Below are 22,292 nucleotides of genomic sequence, written 5' to 3' on the forward strand. Positions count from 1 at the left end.
CTGATGTCACCATGAAGGGGTTTAGTGCTTCTCTAGATATGAGGAGAAGAAAGGATTGAGATCATAAGATCTGTTCCTAAAAACATCCAACTATCTAAAGACCTGCCCCACCAGATGCCCTGGAGCACAGAGTGCCTCACTCCACCCTGAACTCCCTCAGGGATTGTTGAAGGTCAACAGCTATAGCAGCATGGGGTTCACTCTCCCTAGAGGCAGATGGCTAATACCTTGTTGTTCAGTCATTGGCAATGCTCTTGGTAAGTGCCAATTTGTAGTTGACAAAGGTAAACATTATATACAGATCATCATGCTGTCATTTCCTATTTTGTATCAGGAAAAGAAAAAAGGGAAAGCACAAAGTATTATTATTATTATTATTCTGCAGTACATATTGTTTTGCAGTCTCTATCTCACACTTGGTCCTCTCTAGTGGATCAGAAATCTGATTAGACAGATTGGAGATAAAGACTACAGCTCATGCTTGGCCTTTCCTCCTGGTCTCCCTAGGACAAGCATGCTACAAAAAAAACACAGTTACTCCTCAAAGTCAAGGTACATCCATTTCTGTCACTTTTTCCTCCATCCTTCATGCCAAGTGAGGCTTTAGAATTTTAATTAAATAGGTATTTTTTATTTATTAAGGTAGCTACAATGTATGAACATGCACTGACTCATGTTAGTCTCCCAAAGTCCATAGTTTACATTGGGGTTCATTCTTGCTGTTGTACGTTCTATAGGTTGGGACAAATATATAATGACATGTACCCACAATTATAGGATCCTACAGACTGGTTTCATGGTCCTAAAAATCCTCTTTGTTCTGCTTACTCATCTCTCTCTCCCCACTGATCACTGATGACCCCTAATCTTTTTGTTGCTTCTATAGTTTTTTTCTAGAATGTCATACAGTTGGAATCATAGAGTATGTAGCCTTCTCAGATTGCCTTCTTTCACTTGGTAATAAGCATTTAAGGTTCTTCCATGTCTTTATGTGGCTTGAGAGTTCATTTCTATTTAGCACTGAATACTATTCTATTGTCTGGATATACCACAATTTATTTATTCATTCTTGTACTGAAGGACATGTTGGTTGCTTCCAAGTTTTAGCAATTATGAATAAAGCTGCCATAAACAGTCAAGTGCAGATTTTTGTATGGACATGTTTTCAGTTCATTTGGGTAAATACCAAGAAGCACAATTGCAGGATCATATGGTAAAAGGTTTTGTTTTGTTTTGTTTTTTCACTTTTGTAAGAATCTGCCAAACTGTTTCCTGAAGTGGCTATACCATTTTGCATTCCCCCGTCAATCAATGTATTGATTGAGTTCCTGTTGATTCACATCCTCAACAGTATTTGGTATTCAGACTCTGGCCATTCAAGTAGGTGTAGAATAATGTGTCATTCTAATTTGCAATTCCCTATATATCATGTTGAACATCTTCTCATATACTTACTTGCCATCTGTGTATCTTTGGTGAGGCACCTGTTCAGTTCTTTTGTCCATTTTTATATTTGTATTGTTCACTTTTTTATTATTTACTTTTAAGAGTACTTTGTATATTTTGGATAACAGTCCTCTTTCAGATGCATCTTTATGAATGTTTTCCCTATTTTCTGTCTTGTCTTCTCATTCTCTTGACATTGTTTTTCACAGAGCAGAGGTTTTATTTTAATGAAGCCTGTCTCATCAGTTCTGTCTTTCATGGATCATGCCTTTGGTGTTATATCTAAAAAATCATCACCATGCCTAAAGTCATTTAGATTTTCTCCTGTGTTATCTTCTAGGAGTTGTATAGTTTTGCATTTTACATTTAGGTCTTTGGCCCATTTTGAGTTAATTTTTGTAATGGGTATAAGGTCTGTATCTACATTCATTTTTTTTCATGTGGATATCCCCTTCTTCCTCCCTCCCTTTCTTCTTTCCCCCTTTCCTTTGCTGACTTCCTATTCTGGTTTATTTTTGCTTCTGTCCCTTTTCCTCCCTTATTGGGGAACATTTTAAATCCTGTCAACCCCCAAAATCCTCTCCACAAAATGTTGAAAAGAAAGAAAACAGATTTATTTTTTGAAAAAGTATTAAGTCAGATTACAGTGTGCTTCTTCATAGGAAATCAGATAAGAATAGAAAGAAAGAAATCCTATTCTTTTTATATAGCCAAGCAGTTAAAATCCATTAGATACATATTCACTACATTAATGGTAACTTTTCTTCTTATGAGAAAACTTGACAGCACCCTCTGCTATGCATTCTTTCATAGTTCATCCAGAGTTCACCTGATAATTGAGGCAGCCTTTTTTTTTTTTTTTTGCTAATTGCTTTTATCCAAAGGAATACTAAAATTTCTCTTATCTCTATAAGAAGGAAATGCTTAATAGTTCAGAGAGAATCTAGCACCTAAGCTAGATACCCAAGGTAACAGAAAAATAGAAGCACTGTCTTCCTTAAGGTTTACATTTCAAAGAGATGGTTCTTAGACCCTTAACAAAACATTGTTTAGTTGTAAAGTTGACAGATGGATTACCTAGCCCTTGCAAAGATTTGCATACATATCAAAGAGTTAGAGAAAGAAGTCACAGATATTAGATTTCTCAGGGGAGTGCTCTAATGGAGAGGGAGAAGACAACACTTTCCCTTTGACAATAGGGAAAATTCAATTTTTAAATTTACCTTTATAGTTTCAACAAAGATCCTTTACTATTTGCTAGGCACTCCAGCCTGCAATACTGGAGACCTGGGTTCGAGCCCTGGGTTGGGAAGATCCCCTGGAGGAGGGAAAGGCTACCCACTCCAGTATTCTGGCCTGGAGAATTCCATGGACTGTATAGTCCATGGGGTTGCAAAGAGTTGAACACAACTGAGCAACTTTCACTTTCCAGCATGTATAGGTTTATGACAGTGAAGTTACTGGAATGTAATGTAGAAACAAACTGAGAGATTGGTCAGGAGTTGGGGGGGAGCATGCTTTAGCATGAGAATGGTACTAGTGATAGGATGATGGTTATGGTAATCTGGTCTTTTTAACACCAGCAGCATTGTTTTCTTCTGTAAGTGGCCTTCATCAGGATAGGAGCATGAAGACCAAATTTACTGTTATCCTTGAAGATATTGGCTGTAACAAAACTCCTTTTGTTGAGATACATAGTGTATGGTTGAACCAAAAAGGCATTGCATGTAAATGGGATATACTCTCATTTCACTTGACTTTATCTGCAAAGACCTAAAGGCAAATTGGTAGAAAGCAACATGATATATTAAGTAGGACCTGGATTAACCACTACTAAAGACATGGCTCTTAACTACTATGAATCTGTTGGTTCAACCCTTGAGAAAATTATATCAAGGGATCTTCAAGGCTCCTTTCAACACTACCCAAAACGTGGTCCAAGGACCCAGAGCAGCACTTGGGATTGATCAAAATGCAGATTCTTGGGTCCAACCCAGCTCCTCTGAAGCAGAATCTCCATCTTGACAAGATCCTCAGGTGACTGTATACACCTAAAAGTTTGACAAGCACTGCTATCAGCTACTGGAAAAGACGAAAAAAAGGAATTACAGAAGTGGTCCAAAATGTGAAGGGATTTCTGGAATAAGGAGACTGGATGATGACAGAGAGGAACAAGAAGAGTAAATTGCAGTTCCAAAGAGCTGAAGGGAGGATTTCTGCAGCATGAGTTGTGACTGGAAAAAAAAAAAAAAAAGCAGAACAGAGCCTGGCAACTTTTGGACTTCAGAAACAAACTGAGGAAAAATGTGAAGGGCAGAAAGAAAAAAGAAAATCAGTTCCTTGAAGGAGTAACACTAAACTTTTTCAGGCCCAAGAAAATTTTTTATTACACTGGAAATCATGAGGATCCTCAGCAAGCTTCCTGCTCCTTTCAGATAAAATGGATGATTCCCTAGAAAAACAAAAATTCCCAAATCAGACTGAAGAAGACAAAGATAGACTGAAAAGGTAAATAGCTATAAAATACTCAGAAAGTAATAAAAATAGCCATCCTTCAAAAGGTAACAGGCCCAATTAGTTTCTCAGGTCAATTCTACCAAGCTCATCAAGAACAGAAAATATTTTTTCCACTTAAAATTTATTAGAGCATAAAAAGTGAAGAAAAGTTTGCCAATATATTAGGCTAGCATAACCCTGATATTCAAGTCTTATAAAACCTTGTAAGTCAATCTCACAAAAATAAATGTAGAAGTCTTAAATGAAACTTGAGCGAAAAAAATTATAAGAGTGAAAGAATATTAGATCTAAGGGTTCATTCCAGGAATCCAAGGATAATTTGTACCAAGAACTATATTAATATAATTAATCACATTAACAAAATAGAAAATCATATTACTTATACTCAATGCTAAATTATTTTGATAAAATTCAAAAACTTTCCTAATAAAAATTCTCAGTAATTCTAAGAATATAAATTTCTTGACTTGAGAATGACTACCTACCAGAAACTTATAGTAAACATCATAGTTAACAGGAAATTTGAACAGCATTCTCATTATCAGTAGGAACAAGACAAGAATTCTCATTATCTCCACAACACTGTTCTGGAAAGCCTAGCCAATATAATAGGACATTAAAATGTAAGAAGAACTAAAAATATTAGCAAGGAAAAGAAAAAATTATGAAAATTTACAGACACTATGAATCCAAGAGAACCGACCACAAACCTATAAAACCAATTAGGAAACCCATAAAGGTGGCCATATATACAATAAGAATACCAAAATCCTTAAAGTTTTGCTATGCATCAGAAATAACCACTTTCAAATACAGTAGACTCATACCACCTATCAATAAATATTTCTTGAGTGAACAACAAAAAAAATTGCTATGGAAGAAATACCCCACTCACAATAGCAAGAAAAACTGTTTTCAAAAATCTCCTGTGAATAAGATTAAAAAGAAGTGTACAAGATCTATTTTAGGCAAAATCACTGAAAGTCATAAAAGAAATCTAAATAAGAGTCATACTATGATGATGAATTTAAGAATGAATATTAAGAAATATCCAACTTTACAGAGAATTGATTGATGGTTGCCAGAGGGTGAATGGTGGGAGGAATGGGTGAAGGTTGTCTAAAGTTACAATTTTCCAGTTATAAACTAAATAACTTCTGAGGATGTAAATGTACAGCATGTTAAAATACTGTATTCTGTATTTTAAAGTTGCTAAGAGAGTTGGTCTTAAAAGTTCTCATCACAAGAAAAATTTATGTGATAATGAGTTTTACACTTATAAAGCATTGTGCTATATACCTGAAACTAACATAATGTTATATGTAAATTATACCTCAACTTGAAAACTGAATTTTTAAATATGCCTCAAAAATATACCAAATTATTACATAGATTCAGTAGCAAACAAAATTCTTAATAAGATATTTAATAATGTATTACAAATTAAATTTTGTGTTCTTTTGAAAGGTTAAAACATAATAGCCAAAGATATTTGGAAAAGAGGGCTTCCCTTGTGGCTCAGCTGGTAAAAAATTCTCCTGCAATGCGGGATACCTGGGTTCGATCCCTGGGTTGGGAAGATCATATGGAGAAGGGAAAGGCTACCCACTCCAGTATTCTGGCCTGGAGAATTCCATGGACTGTACAGTCCATGGGGTCACAAAGAATCGGACATGACTGAGTGACTTTCACTTCACTTCATTGGGAAAAGAAAGAAGTGAGGGGAGAATTTATCTTACCAGATTTAAAATATTCTACAGTATTTCCAAGTTCCCACGCCCCAACCCCGGCAACCACTATTTTGCTCTATGAGTCTATGAATTGGATACATAATATAAGTGGTATTTATCATATTTATCCTTTTGTGACTGGCTTATTTAGCCTAGCATACTGTCCTCAAAGATCATCCATGTTGTCATACGTTGCAGAATTTCCCCTTTTTTTTTTGTAAGGCTGAGTAATGTTCTATTGCATGTATATTTCACATTCCCCCCAGGTCTTTAATGTCTCAAAGTTATCCACTCATTAATAATTGCAAAGATGGTCATAATGTAGTAATTTGCTATTTTGGTTTCTCACAAATATTTTTTTTTTTTTTTTTTTTAAGATTTTATTTTATTTTTTTTTTTTTTTTTAATTTTATTTTATTTTTAAACTTTACATAACTGTATTAGATTTGCCAAATATCAAAATGAATCCGCCACAGGTATACATGTGTTCCCCATCCTGAACCCTCCTCCCTCCTCCCTCCCCATTCCATCCCTCTGGGTCGTCCCAGTGCACCAGCCCCAAGCATCCAGTATCGTGCATCGAACCTGGACTGGCAACTCATTTCATACATGATATTTACATGTTTCAATGCCATTCTCCCAAATCTTCCCACCCTCTCCCTCTCCCACAGAGTCCATAAGACTGTTCTATACATCAGTGTCTCTTTTGCTGTCTCGTACACAGGGTTATTGTTACCATCTTTCTAAATTCCATATATATGCGTTAGTATACTGTATTGGTGTTTTTCTTTCTGGCTTACTTCACTCTGTATAATAGGCTCCAGTTTCATCCACCTCATTAGAACTGATTCAAATGTATTCTTTTTAATGGCTGAATAATACTCCATTGTGTATATGTACCACAGCTTTCTTATCCATTCATCTGCTGATGGACATCTAGGTTGCTTCCATGTCCTGGCTATTATAAACAGTGCTGCGATGAACATTGGGGTACTCGTGTCTCTTTCCCTTCTGGTTTTCTCAGTGTGTATGCCCAGCAGTGGGATTGCTGGATCATAAGGCATGTCTATTTCCAGTTTTTTAAGGAATCTCCACACTGTTCTCCATAGTGGCTGCACTAGTTTGCATTCCCACCAACAGTGGAAGAGGGTTCCCTTTTCTCCACACCCTCTCCAGCATTTATTACTTGTAGACTTTTGGATTGCAGCCATTCTGACTGGTGTCTCACAAATATTTTTATTAATTTTAAATGAATTGACTTCTGTTTTTTACTGAATATATTTGACACATAACTTTGTGTAAAGTTAAGGTGTACAATGTGTTACTTTGATACATTTATATATTGTTAATGATTGCTATTATAGTGATATTTATCACATTAGATAGTTATATAATAGTACAATGAAAGAAAGAAAGTGAAGTCGCTCAGTCGTGTCTGACTCTTTGTGACCCCATGGACTGTATGTAGCCTACCAGGCTCCTCTGTCTATGGGATTTTCCAGGCAATAGTCCTGGAGTGGATTGCCATTTCCTTCTCCAGGGGATCTTCCCAACCCAGGGATCGAACCCGGGTCTCCCACACTGTAGACAGATGCTTTACTGTCTGAGCCACCAGGGAAGCCATAATAGTACAATATTATTGTCTATACTCATTATCCTTATTACAGTTTATCCATTCATCTATTGATGGACATTTATATTGTTTCTATATGTTGGCTATTGTTAATAGTGCTGCAATGAACATGAGCATGCTAATATTTCTTTGAGATCTTAATTTCAATTCTTTTGCCTAAATGTCCAGAAGTGGGATTACTGGATCATATTGTTGAGAGAATAGATCTCATGTTAAGTGTTCTTGGGTTTCCCTTGTGGCTTACCTGGTAAAGAATCTGCCTGAAATGCGGGGGACCTGGGTTTGATCCCTTGGTTGGAAAGATCCCCTGGAGAAGGGAAAGGCTACCCACTCCAGTACTCTGGCCTGGAGAATTCCATGGACTGTATAGTCCATGGGGTCCCAAAGAGTTGGCCATGGGGTCGCAAAGAGTTGGACACGACTGAGCGACTTCACTTTCTTTCACTTTCTTTAAGTGTTCTTACTGCAATAAATCACCACACTCTTTCCCTGGGCATATTTTATGGTCCAGGCAACTTAGGTCTGTGCATCCTGACTCATTCCTGCCAGTAACGTCTCTTTGCATGTGCCCACTCTCTGTGCCATGTCTTTGTTACTCTCATACACATGGAAGACATTGAGATCCTATACCACTCTAGATTCTAGGGTACCCCACTCAAGAACATGGGTCATTCTTTCACAATCATATCATAGAATGGCATGGGGAATCCTTGGAGACTGTAGCAAGCCCCATGAATGGACAGAAAATAGAGATAGCTCGTTTGCTCCTAGAAGCCACCAAGCTCTCAGCTCCCCCAACGAAAACAAAACAAAAAAACCCCAAGGGTTTCTACACCCCGATCCTCCTGAGCCAGGAGTTTGGTTGAGGGCTGGAGTGGGAGTTGAGGGCATAGGACCCCTTCTCAGGACTTTCTAGTCTGTAAGCTCTCAGCGGTTCCCCTGTTGGCTCCCCTCTGCTTTCGCCTAGAAAATCTCATCTATCCTTGGGTCAAAGGAAATTTACTCTGAGTCATCACCTTTAGGTACACTACAATCAGGCCTCTGAAATTCACAGAACAAGACTGAGCCTTTCCTTAAAGAGTTTCACCTTTTATGAGACAACATGTTGATATCTTACAGAATCCCAACCAGAGGTACCAAGAGCAAAAAAGATCTGCTAATATGTTTTTGATGTATGTGTATCTTCACCTGTTTTGAATGTGGATTTTGTTAAAGCCTAGAAAAGGTTTATTAGGTCTTACTCCAAATAAGGTCACAAGGCTACCTGCAGAGAAGTGGGTACTGGTGAATGGAGACTTTTGATTTTCTTCTTTCTTCTGAATTCTTTGAGTGCTTTAGAGCAGTGATTCTCAAATTTTTGCATGACTCAGAATCCTTTGGAGGACTTGGTAAAACTCTGATGACTGGGCCCCAACTGGTAGTTTGTATTTCTAACAAATTCCCAGGTGATGTTCACATTACTGGTCCACGTACCAAATTTGGAAAACTATTGCTTAGAGCACACTCATATTAGTAAATATAAATTTAGTAAACATAAATTATATACAAATTACAAAATTAAAGTTTATGATTTTTTACAGCATTTGCACTGAGTCTACTACTACTACTAAAACATGCCCCATCCCCTAAGGCAGTGAGTGTTCAGTCCCCAAGGCAGCTGCTGCAGGGAAAATGATCAGGTGTGACACCTCTGTCCTCCTTCATCCCAGCCCAGTTGTAAGTTGACACGAACCTCCTCCATCTGGGAAGGGCCTTCCCATCACTGGCTTTTGGTGATTGAAATTCATTGTGCCTAAGTTACTCCTTTTTCATTTTTCTTGGAACATTTCCTCCCCACGTCTTTTCAAAAGAGAAACCAAAATGCAGTGAGGCAGTGAGGAAACATTAAAACTTAAAAAGGAAATAGCTGAATAGATAGATTCCCTGGACTCCCCTGTCAGTTCCATCAGTGTGATCCATTTCTCTGGATGTTTAATGAACACTTATCAGTAGACTTTTCAGTATCTTTTGCAAGTAGCATTACTTTTTTGCTTCAGATTGTAGTTTCTTGCATTTGTCCTATAAAGAAATATATGTGGTTCGTGCGTTGTTGTTTTTTTAAAGATGTCCTTAGAGACCTGGCCTGATTTCTACCCTTTATGGCTTTCTCATTTGCCTTTCATGTCTCTGGATTTGGCTACAGCTCTTAAAACTTCCCTATTTTTCTATATTCTGGCAGATAGAATCTTACTGTTTAGGGAATTGCTTCTGTGGATTAATGTTTTTACCTGCTATTTTCTCCTGGCTTAGTGAATCTAACCAGTAAACCCACTTTTTTCACACCATTTTATTTGCTCACACAGCCAATTGAGTATTCCAAATATAGGGAATATATTCATACCAATTTCTTGTTAAGCTGCTCTTCTAGCATGACTGGGACTTTCTGTCACAGACATTTTCTTTCCATATTAGCTTCCACTTCTGTTTTGTCTGTTCTACTTTTGGGTATGAATGCTGCAAATGCCTCAAGTCTATCTTTGCCTCCTTGCTTGTTTTGCAGCAAAAGTGAATAGCTCAACTGATGGAGTCTTAATGTGAATGTATTTTAATTAAAACTTCACACGTAGGCCGATGAGAATGTCTAATTTAAACTGGCTTCTAAAAACTCTTATATTTTAATCATGGATGTAGAGTGGCATGTTGTTTCAAGCTGCTGCAGATGTACTCTTTGGAGACAAATAATAAAGAACCAGGAGAAATTATTATTGTAAAAGCAGGGCTTGGCATTAGCATATTTTAACCCATTCAAAACTTTCAGGCCTAGAATTTTTCCTCATAGGTATATACCCAACAGAAATGCAAATATATACTCACCAGAAGACTCATACTGCAGTGTTCATAGCAGCAATATTTGTAATAATCCAAAGCCAGGACTTAAATAAATGCTCATCAACAGTAGAATGGATAAATGCCATATTGCCACATAAGGGAATATTATACAGCATTAAAATAAACCATGGAAAATACATATAATAGTATGGATAAATACTGTTTATAAATACTCACCACCACTAATAATGTCAAGTAAAAAAAAAAAAACTAGTTGCAAAGGGAAGCAGTCACAAAGAATATATATCCTACAGTTCCATTTAAATTAAGTTCAAAAACAGGCAAAACTAATCTATGGTTAGTAGTTACCCTTCAATAGTGTTAACCCTTGGGGAGTGGTTATTGATTAGAAGAGAGTACAAGGGGTGTTCCGGGAGCAGGAGATCAGCCCTTTGTTGATCTGGGTTTTGATCAATTTTGAAAGTTGAATTGTAAAAATATGATACATGCATCATCCTGTGTGTATATTATACATCAATAAAAAGGAGAAAAAATATCAAAGAAAAAACTTTATTATACATTACCTTACCCTCTCCTTTTCACCTATTTCCTCTTCAAACCCACTCTGTGTTTGTCTTTGTAGGGGACCGTGTTTCATGTTTCTCTCACGTGTCTGCACATCTTTGGAGTAGAGGCATTGTTTGCTTTTGTTCTAGACTCACTTTTCCAGGATGTTTGCAAGCCAGCGATCTTGGGCAATAGAGATGGCATCTCCCTCTGGGGAAGAGGGAAGATTTGTTAGCAGTGAAGAAGAGTAAAGATAACCTCTCCATCGGGGCAAAGTTTGGGCAGGTTTCCTCTCAACCCCTTCTAAAAGATTTGAAGTGCCTAAACACAGGATTCTTCCTGTTTTGCCAACTCACTGCAAACAGGGATCCACCTGACAGGCTCCACATTGCCCTCAGGGGGCTTGGGGTCAGGGAGGGGAATACAGGGAACTGATCCAAATATGCTCATGCTGCCCACCGTGCTGTTAGTAGTAACGTAAAAATCAGTCCTTCATGTCTGATTCAGGAATCTTGTGCCATCTGCCAACATGCACAAAACTGCATCAAGCCACCCAGTTAGCTTGCAAGTAGGATGAAATCTCAGATCCTTCATAGTGCTTGATCTCTTCTAGTCCAACAGTCCATGTTGGGTTAAGGTGCTGTCATTTGGGGGTCTTATTTTGTTGACTTTGCCAACAAAGGTCTGTCTAGTCAAAGTTATGGTTTCTCCAGTAGTCATGTATGGATGTGAGAGTTGGACTATAAAGAAAGCTGAGCACTGAAGAATTGATGCTTTTGAACTGTGGTGTTGGAGAAGACTCTTGAGAGTCCCTTGGACTGCAAGGAGATCCAACCAGTCCATCTGAAAGGAAATCAGTCCTGAATATTCATTGGAAGGACTGATGCTGAAGCTGAAACTCCAATACTTTGGCCATCTGATGGGAAGAACTGACTCATTGGAAAAGACCCTGATGCTGGGAAAGATTGAAGGTGGGAGGAGAAGGAGACAACAGAGAATGAGATGGTTGGATGGCATCACTGACGTGATGGACATGAGTTTGAGTAGGACCTGGGAGTTGGTGATGGACAGGGAAGCCTGGCGTGCTGCAGTCCATGGGGTCGCCGAGTCGGACATGACTGAGCAACTGAACTGAACTTTGTTATATGGGCTTACTTATCACAATGAATCAATTTATTGTAACAATAACCGTATTAGACAAAATAATAAGAACCTACATTGATCGAGCACATACTAGGTGCAAGACACCATGGTAAAAGATATACATACCTGTCTTATTAGTTGAACTGCTCTCAATGATCCATAAAATAGGTTTTCTTTTTCTTCAGTTCATAGATGAGGAAACTGAGGTTCAGAGATCAAGTCACCATAGTTACTATCTATTACACAGCCAGCTAGTGACTGACTTGGAATTTAAACCCAGTTGCTCTGACTTGAGAGCCCATACTCTGAAGTCTTTAGTCTCACATATGGACCAAGTTCATATAACAGGGTCAAGAACCACACCTTAATTACCTCTTATGGTAGAACTGGTGAAAATCACTGCAAATAGACAAGTTTAAAAGGAACCATTTGTGGAAGCATCATCACTTCGCTGTCAAAGAAACCACCACTCATAGCAGCATGTTGATGTTTGTTCTCCCATAAAACATTACCTCTGACAAATATTCTGGTATAGAAATAGCTGTCACTAATAGCTTCTTCTCATTATACCCCAGAGTCTTTAAATCAAAGGAATGGTGTGGCCCACCAGTCCAATATTTACAATGAAAGTTTTCTATTTTAGGGAATACTTAGAGAAAAGATTAGATTAAACAGACAACAATGTGCAACAAGTGAATCTCCATGCAGAGCAAGGTCTTAACATTTAGCTCTCTTCTTTTTTTACACCTGCTCTTTTACTATCATCAGGATTTAACGAACATGTTTTTCTTTGAAAAGAAAACCAATCAAATGTTCTAAATGTAATTCTTCTAGGTCTTAGTTTAGCCTCTTTTCAATAAGAAACCTGCAAGACAATATAAAGAGGGAAAAAATATGCACTTGGTTGGTGGTTATATACTCTCAGTTACTGGATGGTAGATACATTGCATTTTTCTTAAATGTAAATTTCTCAAAGTAAATTGAAAATTTCTCCCTGTGATAGAATTATCTAAATAAAAAAATGCACTTGCAATGGTTGGGAAAGTTCTTGTAAAAAGGACTTCACATGGAAGTGAAGGGACTTCCCATGTTCAGCTAGGAACAGCTGAGACAAAAATCAGTCCCTAGGTCTATATTTCATGTATAAGATGTATATTCTGATGTGCTGTGGCTGCACTCACTGCATTTCTCAGAAATCACTTACAGAAAATACACTTAGCAAGACTGGTGAATGCATGCTGAAGGGCAAAAGCTACTTTCCTTTATAAAACCGAATGCAGACTATGAGAGAGCAGGATTCTTCTCCATGCCCTCTCCCAGGTCCTGCTGCTTGTTGGATTCAGTTAGCTCACAGAAACCAGGCAGCTGAAGCTCCATGGAGAATCATTGGAGCAAGACTTATTTTTAGGAGGCAACCAGATTTTACAGCAAGTGATAAGAGTGGCAGGGAAAACCAGCTAAACTAGAATGTTATCTGTTCCGTCCCCACCTACAGGAACCCCTTGCAATTAGCTAGCCAGGAAGACCATACTCAGAAGAGAAAAAATAATAATAAAGTAATATAAAGTGTGGCACATATCCAGAGACAATACAAGAAAAAACAAGAATAATTTTTCAAATTTAATTTTTAATTTTTGTAGTTATCAAATAGAGCACACTTACTAGAGCATGCACACAGCATGAATGTGCTGCTAAATAGTTTATCATCAAACATCCATGTAACCACCAGCCAGTCTGAGAAATGGAATATTGCTTGGACCCTAGAAGTCACCCTCATTTTTCCTACGACTTTCTTTCCCCCCCAAAATAACCATTATCCTGACTCCTATGATAACTATTCTTTGTATTTCATTACAGCTTTTCAGCTTATTCATGAATCCTTAAATACCGTAGATAGTTATGAAGACTCTTTTCAGTTATATTTAAGTGGAATTATCAGCATAGATTGTTTCATGCTCTGCATTCTGTCTGTGAGAGTCATCCATGTTGCGGCGTATAGCTGTGGTTTATTTATTTTCAAGGAGTTGAATTGCCAGCTCATAGGGAAGGCCAGGCTGTTTCCCACAGTGCTTGTGGTCTATCTGTCCCCAGCAGTATATGAGAATTCCAGCTTCTGCACATCCTCATCTTCTCTGAGTGTTTTCCATCTTTTTCACTTTACCTATTCTAATGGGTGACTAGTGATATCATATTGTGTCCACTGATTAATGAGGCTTAAATTCTCTTATATGTTTATAAAAGGCATGACATAATAGCCATTATGTAATTCTGTTTTGTGAAGTACCCATTCAATTATCTTACTCATTTTTCTATTGGGTTGTCTCTCTTTTTCTTAGGGCTTTATAGTGGCTTTTAAAACATATTCAAGATAAGAGGTTTTCTAAGTTAAAAGTATTGGAACTATTTTTTACCACTATTTTGATGGCCTTTTTACACTCTTTTTTTTAAAGAAATATTTAGTGAATTTCCTCAAATGAAGAAAACTTAAATGATACAGAACTGAAAATATCAGAAATCTATATACAATAAAAAGTGAATATAAATTAGTCAGTTCCATAGACATTTCCAGCTAAGCATTCATACAAATACAGATTCACCTTTTTCTTACCTATGGGAATAACATACATATATATATATGACGTGATTCTGGGGGGGAAAAAAATCAGAGATACTGAAAATATTCTCAAGTTTTAAGAATGGTGTGGAATAAGTTTTAACAGCAACATTCTACATGAATGGAAACCTCTGATTTAATTCCATGATTTTATCATGCCAGAATCATGCTTGCTTTTACTTTTCTTAAACAGATATTGGTATCATACACATTGGCTTATTAATAGTTAAGGCATTTTGCATACAGAATATCTCAGTGTCAACAAAAATTTTTTAGTACTGATTATTTGCTATAATGGTTTAAACTTTCAAAGTCTTTTCAACATAAAATAGTAGCTGCACACATTTAAGTGTTTTCTTATAAAACACAATCTTTAAAAAAAAGTAATGATGATTGGTCTTTGTGATTCCTAGTAATAAGTCCTGTCTTATTTTTCACATAGTATAAATTATATTCTTATGCAGGATTGCATTAAGACCCAGTACTTCTTAAACAATGTTGCTACATAACCATATAAATCCCAAACACAGCAAAGGTGAACAATCTTGTAGTGCACTTTCACCTCCTTGAAGCTGAAGCTGCTCCTTTTGGATCTTTTTCCACTTCAATGTGAAGTAGCTTGGTAGCATTTCATTAGTGGTTTCATTATGCGGTTTTTTAAAGGAAAAAATGGTTTTGATTTCTTCCATAGTTCTCAGATGGGATATTTTTGGGGAAATCATATAGTCCAGGGATGTTTTGAATAGCCAAATGCTATAGATGAAGTCTTTCAATGCAACTGTAATAATTAAGCATCTACATCCTTGGCTATATTACCAGTATATCCTGGAACCAAAGTAAGATGGTTTTCCTGTTCCCACAACCCACTTAATTGCTGTTTTAAAATCTGAATATTTCCATCATTCACAATTTCTGTTTTGGATGATAGTTCTGACCACCACCTTTTTATGACTGCTTGAAGCCCGTTTAAACCAAATTGTTATATATTCTTCAAATCTGCTTTTAAGTAGTGACTTTACTAGAGGCAACACATCTACACAGCAGCCGAGTGAGATGTACTGTTTTTCTTCCTGTAAACTCTTGGTGAGCACGGGAAGGCAATCCACCACTCCAAGGTCCTCTATCCTTATCAAATATGCTACAAGTTCACTGATACTTCTCTTTCTCCAGAAAGTTAAAGTTACATTCAATCTCAAATTCCTGCTGAATAAAACCTGTGCCATTGTTTCATGGTCCTGAGAAACCTCAGAAAAAAAGCCACTATATTTTGATGATGAGCTTTCTGTCAGTGAAGAACCAGAATCACTGGAGTTAATCAAATATGTTCGACATCATGCCGTAATTTTTCAAGGAGGTGGCCTGCACAAGCCAGTTCATTTTCTTTATTTGCCATGACACAGCCCCCACTTTTAGGGGGCTGCTTTTTTCTGTAACAAGGATTTTGAATAGGATGATGAACTTTCTTTCTTCTATTAACCTTACATAGTTTATCTGGGTTTTTCACAGCTTGTCCAACTGTTCTAGTTATGTAAGCAGCCAACTGTTTTGGAGATTTCTTAACCTCCTTCATGTTCTTATTAGTGAAATTAGAGGTCCTTTTTCTAGGAAGATCAGTGGAATGATCCTCAGTATTATTACAAAAGTTGTGTTTTTTAACATTGTGGTTTTCAGATGCCATCAGTTCAGTCACTCAGTCATGTCCGACTCTTTGCGACCCCATGTACTGCAGCATGCCAGGCCTCCCTATCCATCACCAACTCCTGGAGTTCACCCAAACCCATGTCCATTGAGTCAGTGATGCCATCCAACCATCTCATCCTCTGTCATCCCCTTCCCCTCCTGTCCTCAATCTTTCCCAGCATCAGGGTCTTTTCAAATGAGTCAGCTCTTCACATCAGATGGCCAAAGTATTGGAGTTTCAGCTTCAACATCAGTCCTACCAATGAACAACCATTTAAGAGATAAAGAAACTTAAATCTATTATCAAAGGCAGTTCAGAATCTGAAGAAAAGGTGTTATCTTAACAGAAAAGTTAAATTCAAATTTTTACACCAGCTTACTTTAAGGTAAACCTAATTAACTTTATTTTAAACTTAGTCCTAACCATATACAAAACTCTTTCCTCATGTTTCACTTTTCACAAACTTTATCACCTTCTGTACCCATTACTGTGTTCCACCATCCTAAAAAGCCACGTGTAAGTCAAGCTTACTTCCTTTTCCTTTCACAAAATGCAATTCCATTCCTCATACCTTCTTTACGGAAAACACACTTCCTACTTCCCTTAAGCAACCAAGAACTGACTTTTATATTAGCATTTTATAGATTGGTGAGCATAAATACCAGTGATAATTTCTAAAACCTTTGCTTTCTTAGAGAGAACATTTTAGGATGGCACCAAACATCATTCATTTTTAATCCCAAATCTCTTTAGTTTCCCTGTAAGAGAAAATTAGTGTTCAGTAGTAAATGTTTCAAAATCTTATTTTATTTGGAAATGACCTAGACTTCCAACACTTAGTTTAGCACAACCCTTAGAAATTCAAGTTACCCCAATCTGGAGTGACTATTTTAGACAGACATTCCTAAAGCATAATTATTCTTAATAGAGTTTATCTAAAAGCTCATATCTCATTTACATTTTTTAGATGTTTCTTCACTCAAAGTAATTTCCTTGCTGACAAACTTGTAACAGATATAATAATATTTAACTTATATTAAACCTAAGTACAATGAAAATATTCTGCTTAATGTTAATTACTCTTAGACATGTCTACATTAGTTAGATCAATAAACAAACATTAATTATCAGGTATTTAATACTGAATATTTTCCACATCACATGAACCTAAAATTCATTTAGGTTAATTTCACCTGTATTCAGAATTATTTGATTTGTAAGTGCTTACTTTTTTTTAAGGCCAATTAGATTACAGCTCATTTACAAACAGATATCAGCAATATTATCCAAAAAACAAAGACACACACTGTTCAGTTCAGTTCAGTCACTGAGTCGTGTCCGACTCTTTGTGACCCCATGAATCGCAGCACGCCAGGTCTCCCTGTCCATCACCAACTCCCAGAGTTCACTCAGACTCACGTCCATCGAGTCAGTGATGCCATCCAGCCATCTTATCCTCTGTTGTCCCCTTCTCCTCCTGCCCACAATCCCTCCCAGCATCAGAGTCTTTTCCAACGAGTCAACTCTTCGCATGAGGTGGCCAAAGTACTGGAGTTTCAGCTTTAGCATCATTCCTTCCAAAGAAATTCCAGGGCTGATCTCCTTCAGAATGGACTGGTTATCGGATCTCCTTGGAGTCCAAGGGACTCTCAAGAGTCTTCTTCAACACCACAGTTCAAAAGCATCAATTCTTCGGTGCTCAGCTTTCTTCACAGTCCAACTCTCACATCCATACATGACCACAGGAAAAACCATAGCCTTGACTAGACGGACCTTCGTTTGCAAAGTAATGTCTCTGTTTTTGAATATGCTATCTAGGTTGGTCATAACTTTTCTTCCAAGGAGTAAGCGCCTTTTAATTTCATGGTTGCAGTCACCATCTGCAGTGATTTTGGAGCCCCCCAAAATAAAGTCTGACACTGTTTCCACTGTTTCCGCATCTATTTCCCATGAAGTGATGGGACCGGATGCCATGATCTTCGTTTTCTGAATGTTGAGTTTTAAGCCAACTTTTTCACTCTCCTCTTTCACCTTCATCAAGAGGCTTTTTAGTTCCTCTTCACTTTCTGCCATAAGGGTGGTGTCATCTGCATATCTGAGGTTATTGATATTTCTCCCAGCAATCTTGATTCCAGCCTGTGCTTCTTCCAGCTCAGCATTTCTCATGATGCACTCTGCATATGAGTTAAATAAGCAGAGTGACAATATACAGCCTTGATGTACTCCTTTTCCTATTTGGAACCAGTCTGTTGTTCCATGTCCAGTTCTAACTGTTGCCTCCTGACCTGCATATAGGTTTCTCAAGAGGCAGGTCAGGTGGTCTGGTATGCCCATCTCTTTCAGAATTTTCCACAGTTTATTGTGATCCACACAGTCAAAGGCTTTGGCATAGTCAATAAAGCAGAAATAGATGTTTTTCTGAAACTCTCTTGCTTTTTCCATGATCCAGCGGATGTTGGCAATTTGATCTCTGGTTCCTCTGCCTTTTCTAAAACCAGCTTGAACATCTGGAAGTTCTCAGTTCACGTATTGCTGAAGCCTGGCTTGGAGAATTTTGAGCATTACTTTACTAGCATGTTAGATGAGTGCAATTGTGCGGTAGTTTGAGCATTCTTTGGCATTGCCTTTCTTTGCGATTGGAATGAAAACTGACCTTTTCCAGTCCTGTGGCCACTGCTGAGTTTTCCAAATTTGCTGGCATATTGAGTGCAGCACTTTCACAGCATCATCTTTCAGGATTTGGAATAGCTCAACTGAAATTCCATCGCCTCCACTAGCTTTGTTTGTAGTGATGCTTTCTAAGGCCCACTTGACTTCACATTCCAGGATATCTGGCTCTAGGTGAGTGATCACACCATCGTGATTATGTGGGTCGTGAAGATCTTTTTTGTACAGTTCTTCTGTGTATTCTTGCCACCTCTTCTTAATATCTTCTGCTTCTGTTAGGTCCATACCATTTCTGTCCTTAATCAAGCCCATCTTTGCATGAAATGTTCCCTTGGTATCTCTAATGTTCTTGAAGAGATCTCTAGTCTTTCCCATTCTGTTGTTTTCCTCTATTTCTTTGCATTGATCGCTGAGGAATGCTTTCTTTTCTCTTCTTACTATTCTTTGGAACTCTGCATTCAGACACACACTAATGAAAAGGACATCTTTTTTGTGTGTTAGTTCTAAAAGGTCTTGTAGGTCTTCATAGAAGCATTCAACTTCAGCTTCTTCAGCGTTACTGTTTGGGGCATAGACTTGGATTACTGTGATATTGGATGGTTTGCCTTGGAAACAAACAGAGATCTTTCTGTCATTTTTGACAGAGTAACAGGCAAATTTGGCCTTGGAATACGGAATGAAGCAGGGCAAAGACTAATAGAGTTTTGCCAAGAAAATGCACTGGTCATAGCAAACACCCTCTTCCAACAACACAAGAGAAGACTCTACACATGGACATCACCAGATGGTCAACACTGAAATCAGAGACATACATATATCCAAATAGACACAAGAGATCCTATAGCTTTGTTTTCCAAACTTAGTTATGAATCAGATATCACAATACAAAACACACTAATTGTAAAAAATGGTTGGAATAAGATTTTAAAAGGCTTTATTCCCCTTTTTTTCTTTTGGTTTCAGGAATTAGAGATAGTTTAGATAAGTGATCCAGAGAGCTCTGGTCTAAAGGTATAGAAGGAGTTATTTCCTCAGGGCAAAAATTTTTATAGAGATAAGTTTTTTCTTCTTCAAGCTTTCTCTGGAGTCTAAAGAATATCGTGACCACATTGTTAAAAATCGTATTTTTCTGTGATCATAGTTTTATAGGCAAAATTTAGATCAGATAGTGCTCAATTTGGCCCTGATATCAAGGGCAGATTGGTCCCAGCAAGGATTTTCCCTTGAGGAAGTGCGGGTCTTAGTTTGATCAGCCCCAGGCTGTTGATTACAGGAGGAAGTCCTGGACATAAGGGAACTTCAGTCCATTTTCCTATCCTATGTCAATAAAGATCTAATATTTTTAGGCCATTTTTCTTGTATGTGGGTCATGGCTATAGATTGACCAGTCAAAAATATGTTTTTTTTTACCCCAAGGGGTTCCCAGGTAGAGTGTGGAACCTTAGAGTGAGCAATTCCCATATGAATTCAAGCAGTTTGTACTAGATATCTGTGCACTCAAACCAAACCAGAACTTCACCAGCCAGGAGTCACACTCCAAATGAAACAAAAGGCAAAGAGATGCCCAGAAATCAAAAGCCAGGTGGCAGGAGTGCCCCCAAAAGATGGGAAAGTGACCCCCAGAAATCAAAAGCCAAATGGCATAAGTACCAAATGTGACTTCCCAGTTCCACTAGACCTGTGACCTGGCAAAGTCAGTGCTAGCAGCCTTTTTAGTTTTGATATAGTTTCAAGAATTTCTTGTTGATTTTCTGCAAAGAAGTTACTCTACCATTTCCTCTTTTAGAAGCTTCTAGATACCAGTCAAAGTAAGCACGGCTGGCCTTTTCTAAATGTGTGAGCAAAAATATCCATTTTAGAATATCAAAAGAACCCCAATTTGGCCATTTTAGGTTGAGATCTCTTTTAATATAATTTCCCCAATTAACTAGGTACTTGCAAGTATGAGCTCCGTACGTACTGTACATGAATCTGGCTGGAGTGTTAGTCAGATGCTGGCTTTCTTGACACCCCTTTGTTTCTGTTTTTGAGAGATTCTGTTTCCCATTTTAAGCTGAATTTGTCAGGCATAAAAATCACTAGTGAACTTGTGTAGTGGGCCCATGTGCTTCTTGTGAGCTTAACTCCTCCAGGAGTCACCCCAGAGTCGTTTCAGCTCATCTTATGTGTCTTGGATTCTGCCTCTGGCAATCTAAGACCACCATGACTTCTCAGGTCACTGAATGGCCAGTTCTTATGTGCGACCCCTAGACGAGCAAGTATTTTAATTAATGAGTGGGTTTCCTTATGGGACCACTGCGTAGTATGAGGACTAAGCCTCCACCACTCCCGTAAATTTCTCAGTCACCTGAGAAAACCAAAACTGGCCGGGAGGAGTCTTGTCCCTTTTCTTTAGAGCAAAGCTCTCATTTATTTTCCTCACTTTTACCCTGACAAATTCTATAATGGCAGTCAAATTGAGGAAAAGTGTCAGATCAGCCTCTTAACCACTCAGCCAAGACCGTTCAGTCCCCTACAATGGAGCAACCTTGGCATCTTTCAGCTGAGCCCCAGTTATTCCTCGATTTTTTTTCTCCAATTGAGCCCCCCTACCCAGTGCCTTTCTACTGGGTGGGCAATTCTCCTGGCATCTTTCAGCCAGCCCCCCACCCAGTATCTTTTGCCTGGGTGGGAATTTCTTTGTATCTTTCAGCTGAGCCCTACTCAGTGTCTAGACCATGAGTGGGTATGTCCCAGATGTTTCACCCAGGCCCCACCCAGTATCTTTCCTACTGGGATGGGGCAGGTAATCTGCTCCACCACTAAATAAAACTCAGAATCTCAACCAATATGGGAGATTTGAGAACCAGGAGAGACTTACCTAAATTCGTCTGCACTCCCTGAGGAGGCAAATGGGCACAAGGGGCTGCTGCTTGTACCAAAGCTCCAGTTCCTTGTGGAGTCCAGTTGAAGGAAGGAAGTCCACTGGGTCACTTCATCAGTCACCATAACTGTCGACTAAAAAAGATGTACAATTTGAGAGTTGTGAGTTAAGTTTTACTTGGGGCAAAATGAGGACTGCAGCCTGGGAGGCAGCATCTCAGCTCTGAGAGACTGCTCCAAAGTGGCAGTGGGGGAAAGCCAATATATAAGGTTTTGGTGAAGGGGGAGTTCAATAGCATGAATCACTCATTTTACAAAAGGTTTCTGTTAGTCATGAGGATCTGATGTCACCATGAAGGGATTTAGTGCTTCCTAGATATGAGATTGAGATTGAGATCTCAAGGATTGAGATAATAAAATCTGTTCCTAAAAACATCTAACTATCTAAAGACCTGTCCCACCACATTCCCTGGAGCACAGAGTGCCTCACTCCACCCTGAACTCCCTCAGGGGTTGTTGAAGTCACCAGCTATACCAGCATGGAGTTCAATCTTCCTAGAGGCAGATGGCAAATGCATTTGTTGTTCAGTCCTTGGCAATGCTTTTGCTAAGTGCCAATTTGTA

General features: G+C 38.2%; 1 protein-coding gene, 1 long non-coding RNA gene and 1 pseudogene across 8 annotated transcripts in view; 1 reads left to right on the top strand and 2 right to left on the bottom strand.

The window, feature by feature from the left end:
• LOC129641130 (uncharacterized) overlaps nt 1–22,292 on the top strand; it is a 148,040-nt gene that overhangs the window by 87,655 nt on the left and 38,093 nt on the right. The gene's annotated exons all lie outside the window — the stretch shown is intronic.
• Nucleotides 3,502–21,991, bottom strand: LOC129641129 (uncharacterized). Of its 5 annotated transcripts, none has more exons than XR_008709094.1 (3): nt 21,667–21,989; nt 10,724–10,911; nt 3,502–3,898 (listed from the first exon to the last, which is right to left on the bottom strand). XR_008709094.1 is itself a non-coding variant. In XM_055565919.1 (2 exons), the coding sequence occupies exons 1-2, from the start codon at nt 21,792–21,794 to the stop codon at nt 18,717–18,719; spliced, it is 777 nt and encodes a 258-aa protein (XP_055421894.1). In that variant the 5' UTR covers nt 21,795–21,991; the 3' UTR covers nt 16,751–18,716. The 5 variants fall into 5 exon arrangements, 1 of the variants encoding a protein (XP_055421894.1); XR_008709093.1 differs by having other exon boundaries at nt 10,719–10,911; nt 21,667–21,987; XR_008709095.1 differs by lacking the exons at nt 3,502–3,898; nt 10,724–10,911 and adding an exon at nt 16,751–19,411 and having other exon boundaries at nt 21,667–21,991.
• LOC129641128 (KATNB1-like protein 1) lies at nt 15,228–16,136 on the bottom strand (annotated as a pseudogene).

The sequence above is a fragment of the Bubalus kerabau genome, unplaced genomic scaffold (assembly GCF_029407905.1).
Source record: "Bubalus kerabau isolate K-KA32 ecotype Philippines breed swamp buffalo unplaced genomic scaffold, PCC_UOA_SB_1v2 scaffold_76, whole genome shotgun sequence".
Lineage (NCBI taxonomy): Eukaryota > Metazoa > Chordata > Mammalia > Artiodactyla > Bovidae > Bubalus > Bubalus kerabau.

Coding starts and splice junctions, on each gene's coding strand:
- LOC129641129 (XM_055565919.1), bottom strand. CDS start 21,794: ATGGTGACTGATGAAGTGACCCAGTGGACTTCCTTCCTTCAACTGGAC. Junction 19,366..21,666: donor GGGAGTGCAGACGAATTTAG/GTAAGTCTCTCC, acceptor TGCCCCAAACAG/TAACGCTGAAGAAGCTGAAG.